This window comes from Taudactylus pleione, unplaced genomic scaffold (genome assembly GCF_031769625.1).
Source record: "Taudactylus pleione unplaced genomic scaffold, aTauple2 ptg000587l, whole genome shotgun sequence".
Lineage (NCBI taxonomy): Eukaryota > Metazoa > Chordata > Amphibia > Anura > Myobatrachidae > Taudactylus > Taudactylus pleione.
The window spans coordinates 5,564,954-5,571,398 of record NW_028284989.1 but is presented as its reverse complement, the minus strand read 5'-3'; the positions used below and the strand labels follow the sequence as shown (position 1 = coordinate 5,571,398).

At 32.6% G+C, this 6,445-nt stretch overlaps 1 protein-coding gene across 1 annotated transcript; it reads right to left on the bottom strand.

The window, feature by feature from the left end:
* Positions 1-2,600: 2,600 nt before the first annotated feature.
* Positions 2,601-3,536, bottom strand: LOC148481295 (olfactory receptor 10AG1-like). Its single transcript, XM_088453750.1, has one exon. The coding sequence runs from the start codon at positions 3,534-3,536 to the stop codon at positions 2,601-2,603; it is 936 nt and encodes a 311-aa protein (XP_088309876.1).
* Between the last annotated feature and the right edge of the window lie 2,909 nt (positions 3,537-6,445).

The following is a 6,445-nucleotide window of genomic DNA, read 5'->3' as shown; positions in this document are numbered from 1 at the left end:
CCCATTTACAACACTACATGTGGGAGGAATTGAAGACACCTTAAAGGCCAATGTTGCATTCTGCAACCACCGCAGGACCACAGTGAAAATTGGGTCCAACGTTGACAACTTACTACTAAAGGGTGAGTTTACATCAACCCTTCACGATTTATAACACATTGTTACAGTTTCACACTATATATTTTCTTTTTCATATATTTTTTGGAGAAAAATACCAAAAAGAAAAGATTTTCATTAGATCACAGGAAGCGCAGGAACCACTTCACAATCCAAAAGTCTTTTTCTGGCAAGCTCCTAATATCCCTATTTTAAAAAAATGGGGGGGGGGTGCCATTGTACTCTCTGGAACAGGGTACCAAAATGTCTAGTTCTGACTCTGAATCATATTGTTTTTTGCTACTTTTTGCTAATATTCTGCTACATTTTTTATAATCTGCTTAATTTTTTTGCTTCCTTCAAACAAATTTTTACAAATAAAAGTGCTATGTTAAGTGTAGATCTGTGCAAAAATACGCTCACAAATCCTTAGCACAAGATGGTGTCATTACGGTTTTCATGCTACTCGATGAGAGCACATCACACTAAGTGCAAAGCTAAGTAAGGACACATCTGTATGGATACATACATTGCTATAATTATACATCTATAGTCTTCAGTGAATGTGCTGTTTTTTGTAGTGTTATACTTAAATGTTTCCATATAGAAACTATGGTCAGGGAAGAAAAGCTGAACATGCACATACAATTAAGTTTAACTTTTACCTTTATGAGTATTTTATTAGGACCTTACACAAAAGCAGAACCTAAAGTTTGTTGTATTCATCATACACTTTGTGAAATCACGTCAACAAATGGAGATACCAATTTGTAAGTTTGTGATTAAGTATAGGGCTGATTATTGAGATGGTTTTACTTAGGGAAGAAATTCACAGTAACTTTGGTTATTAGTCTTAGATATCTTTAATGTATTCATAGTTTGCTCCGCGACAACTATTTATACATAAATGTAGGCAATTAACAAGAAAACACACAAAAAACAGTAAACAACAGTACTGTGTACCACCTATAGTCTACATTAAAAATAAAAAATAAAAATGGAAAATAGAATGCATTACAAAAATTGTGCCATGTTAAATAATAAATCATGAAAGATACTTGAATAAAAATACAAATTTAATAATTGTAATTGTACAAATTTTTATTCAAGTATCTTTCATGATTAGTAAACATCAACATTTTTTATTTCTGGCACAATTTTTGTATTGCATTCTATTCTCCATTTTCTTAAATCCAAATTCCCTAACAGTTGGGAGATCAAAACCGAAATTTAGGAGATTAGAAACTCAACTTGGATCTGCTCGGATTCACAAAATTCGGGTGGATTTGGAGTTCTGAAGAACCAAACATCTCTAAAGAAAAGCAATAATTATTATGTTGACATATAGCTGGACAAAAGAAAATAACTGAAATCTTAGTGTGGGAATCTCATTACACAGACAGACATACAATTAATGGTCTACATGAGATCTGTGATATTTTACTATAGGGCAAAATGGTTAATTCTTTAAATATTGTACAAGTCAAAAAGGATAAACTAAATAAAAGAGTTTTATATAACAATTTCTGTTAAAAAACCCCAATGGGGATCTATGTACTAAGCCTTAGAGAAAGATAAAATGGAAGGAGATAAAGTACCAACCAATCAACTCCTAACAGTCATTTCTCAAACACAGGGGACAATCCTATTAGGTGTGAATTTTGAGGTGTGAGTTGCTATTTTCACTTCAAATTTGCGTATCGAATTAATTTTGCGATCCAATTAGCAACTCGCACTTAATCAGTCAGACTGATTTGCAACTTGCCACTCACACCTCCCTGATGGTGAGAGATGGGAAGGAAAATCTTTATTTTATGGTTAAAATGTCAGGACACTGTGCTGCACCCCTTGGACACCCCCCCCAATGACAGTTGGAAGTTTCCAAAAAAGCTTAATTAGTTCAACAGTTACATGTTATTTATTTATTTATTTTTTTAAATTGTTCTCAAATTACCTCAAAATCAACGTTTTTGTTAGTTTAGGCACCCCAAATGTAAGTACAATAGTTTTTTTAGTTGAAAAATAATAGTTTTCATCATTTTTTTTTATTTTTCAAAGTGACCTCAAAGTTCCCCAAAATCACCTTTTCCTACTTTTTTTTGAATTTTTACTTCAAATCATTTGAGATTAAATGAAAAAGTTTGTTTTTTTACCATTTTCATGCATTTAACCCCCCCACCAAATCAACCATTTGACACCATTTAAAAACCTACAGTACCTTCCTAATGCCCACAAACGGCCTTTTATACGGTCCTGCTAACAAAATTATCAATTTTAGAGGGTCTAGGATGGTCTCCCCACATTTTCATGCATTTCTCACAAATCTCATTTGGCAGTCAAAAAAGAGCGTGCTTCACTGCGAAGTGTGTGAGCTTCAAGAAACAAACTCGCAACTCGCCATTCGCACCTAATTGGATTGAGCTCACAGTCTTTAAAGTGCCAGTTAGGAGCTGTTTGGTATTCTATAAAGGAATGTTTAAAGTCTGTTTAATATGTGCTTCATTTTACAATCTAATTGGTTTTATAAGATGCTTTATTGTATTCCTGAAAGCATTCTTAACATCCCTGTTTCTAAAGGTGTAAATGAATGGATTACTCATTGGTGTGAATGCTGTGTACATAAAAGCAAGATATTTGTCATAATGGCTTCCCTTAGGCTTGGCATACACAATGGTGCCTGCTCCATAAAATAGGATGGCTACGATGAGATGAGATGAACATGTGGAAAACGCTTTCTGTTTTCCTTCTTGACTCTTGATTTTTGAAACCGTCAATATTATGTGGATGTATAATCCTATAATTAAATTAAAAGGAAGTATAACATTGATTGCAGTGGCTGCTACTGTTGATATGTTGCTAATAAAGACATCGGAACATGCCAAGTTCTGCAGTGGAGCCAAGTCACAGAAGAAGTGGTCTATCATATTAGGACCACAGAATTCCAAACGTGCTGTGAAGATGATAGGGACTAAAATAATAGAAAATCCTATAACCCATGGTAAAATTGCCAATTTAATACAAAACGTATGTGTCATTATAGCTGGGTAATGTAAAGGATTATGAATAGCTAGATGTCGGTCAAAGACCATTACTACAAGAAGATAGCATTCAGTTACACCCAAGGAAAGGAAGACATACATTTGCATAAAACATTCATTGAAATAAATAATATTATTAGCTGCAATCAGATTGGCTAAAAGTTTTGGGATAATGACAGAAACAAACATTATTTCTAACACAGAGAATACACTAATAAAAAAATACATTACTCTATGAAGTGAAGGTTCTACCCTAACAAGTACAATGATAGCAACGTTCCCCATGATACATATAATGTAGGTCAGTAGGAAAACAAAGATTAGTAGATTCTGCAACTGGTGCAAATCAGCAAAAGCCAACAAAATAAAATATTTGACCACAGTTTTGTTCGTTTCCACCATTGTGCTGGCAAAAAAGATTCCTGGGAGAAAGATGGTCAAATTCCAAAAATCTAACGTAACAAATAAACATGAATTAAATATCATGATATGTGCCTTATATATACAATAATTTCATAAATCGATATGCATATATACTGTAGATATGGTTTAGTTTACACTGAAGCATTGGATGTATAAAATGTTTCCTAAAACAACATGAGAGAAAAACTTTGCATTATATTCCTAATGTGGTATTTTGGTTTGCTAAGAACATGAATATCGCTAGTAGTGCCTTTATATATGAACACATTGGATGATTAGTGGTGTGGGGCAGAAAATGTTATCAGGTTAGCATAAATTGAAAGACATAGTTGGTGGGAATCCTCAGGGTGATCCTGTTTCCTTCCACACTCCAAAAACATACCGGTAGGTTAAGTGGTCACTGACACAAAAATAAAAAAATGAACCCTGGTGTGTCCATTTGATAGGGGATATACTGCAGACCAGTAGTTCCCAAACTTTTTTTAACCACGGCACCCTAGATTATCAGCATTGTTTTCACGGCACCCCTAGCCAAAAGTTTGTTTTTGAAAAATTCTGAAAAAAAGTAGTAAAGTGAAGTAAATTGTGCTTTCCTGGCATCCTTAGGTTTGGTTATCCTATATACAGTAGTGGTGGCCAGGTTTGAGCTTCTATTTGTCCACATATACACATTGACCATAAATAATTTGATTAAATGCTGGACCACCAACTTGAGGCAGCCCTGCAAGTGTCCTAAGGTCCCCAGGGTGCCACGGTGCACAGTTTGGGAACCACTGCTGTTGACTGTAAGCTCCACTGGGGAAGGAACTGATGTGAATGACTAAAATATTCTTTGTACAGTGTGTCCTATATATCAATAGCTGATAATAAATCAATCTTTTATCACATTCATACAAGTGAAATGAATGGAATACAATTTGAATAAATTGCTAAAAGTTCAAATATTTTATGATGTGCAATTATCTTTTGTACTATAATGTTAAATGGCAATTACGCAAGTTAATTCAATGAATCTGACAAATATATTTTTATATAAACAATCACTAGGCAGTGCCATTACAATTACATGAGCATTGCAATAATATATTACAGATTAGTCAGGAGAGCCAACACACACTCACCTGGAGACCTGACAATAAGGATCACTATAAATATCTTTACATTGAAACGAGCCAAACTAGAATAGGGGAAACATTTTTACATGTAAAGCAGTGATGTATTGTCATTTTCTATGTCATATAGACACACACACATTTATATATATATATATATATATATATATATTTCTACTAATATTATATGTGTTACACAATGCTTATCACCACTATACAGCTTAAATTTAGGAAATGTACAGTATCTACTCGTTTTGATATAGTGGACACTAACACTGTGTACATGTATTTATTAGCAACCTAAAAAAGTACTTCATATTTAGTATTACTAATTAGTTGGTCTTAACTAAGATAAAGGGCTTAACCACATGCTAATTAAAGTTGAGTATTGCATTATATACAGTATATGGTTTCTTAAGAGCTTGTTCCCACACATGTGTTTTAATGATTTAATGTGTTCTACTGAGCAATAGACTCGGCTGGTTAAACTGCAATGTATTAAAAGCTTGTGGAAAACATGTTAAAGATACATCACTAAAACACATTATTTGTAATACATTTTTATGGCATGTATTTGGATCCAGTTTTGGAACTTACTGACTATGAAATTTGTACCATTTTAACCACATATGGGAACTGATTTGTTCCCAATTGCAAAGCACTATGGAATATGTTATGATTGATTGGTAATAATAGTTACGACTGTTATGCACATTCCCAAATATATATTTGCAAATCTAGATTTTTTTAAACCCATATTTCTTGTAATAAGCAGTTTTATGGTAATTACATTTAATATATATTATATATTTAATAAAAATATTAAATAAATATTTAAAATAATCTGTCCCATGTCTGGTTATTTGTATCCCCCCTATGCTTTATTGTTTCAGTTGAAAACAGTTTTTGTTTAAGCTGTGACAACAGACTAGTGTAAATAGCAACTTGCTTTGCTTTCTATGGAACAAAAAAAACAGTCTACTTATTGATCATCCATAAAACAATGGACTTGTTTCAATCAGTTAAAGTTGCTCTCTGCAAGCAAACTAAATTTACATTTTATTAATTAGTTACTTAACATTAATATTGATGTAATTATATGTACACCTTTACATTAAGAGAAATCTCAATTATCTTTTTTTTGCATACACGTTATAGTATTGCATAAATAATCACATTTGTTGTCTTTGTTTGTAATTTTTTGCAGAAAAATATCCTTGTCTAAAATATTCTAGAAGAAACTTATACTTACTATACATTTTAGTTTTAGGTTCACTTATTTATACCTTAGAAGAGAGGATTTGAAAATAATCATTCAAAGCATATTGTGAATCCAGCAATGGCAGTGTTAGAGGATTAACCTTACTTACATGGCCCTTTTTTATAGTGTATGTAATGAAAAATTTTACACATGGGATTATTAAAATAAAAAATGAAACTTCTTTATAAACAGTCCTAACAAGGTCCTTAGTGGTTTTAAATTTTCTCTGCCACTCTAACACCATCTTATTATAATGATAGTCATACAGATTAACAAAAACTTTTCCTTGCTATCAATCATACTCTACATATCTGACAGTACGGGGCATATTTATTAATTGTCAGTACTTAGTCTTGAGAATTATCATTTCTTATCACTGCTTATAGCAGCAGTAAAAAATAAAAAATTGTCGGGATGTATTAATATTCACATGCAGGAATGGAGACTTGAATAGGAGCCCACCCCTTCAATGTTTTAGGAATAAAGTTATTGCTAATGCCGTCACTTTACTTCTG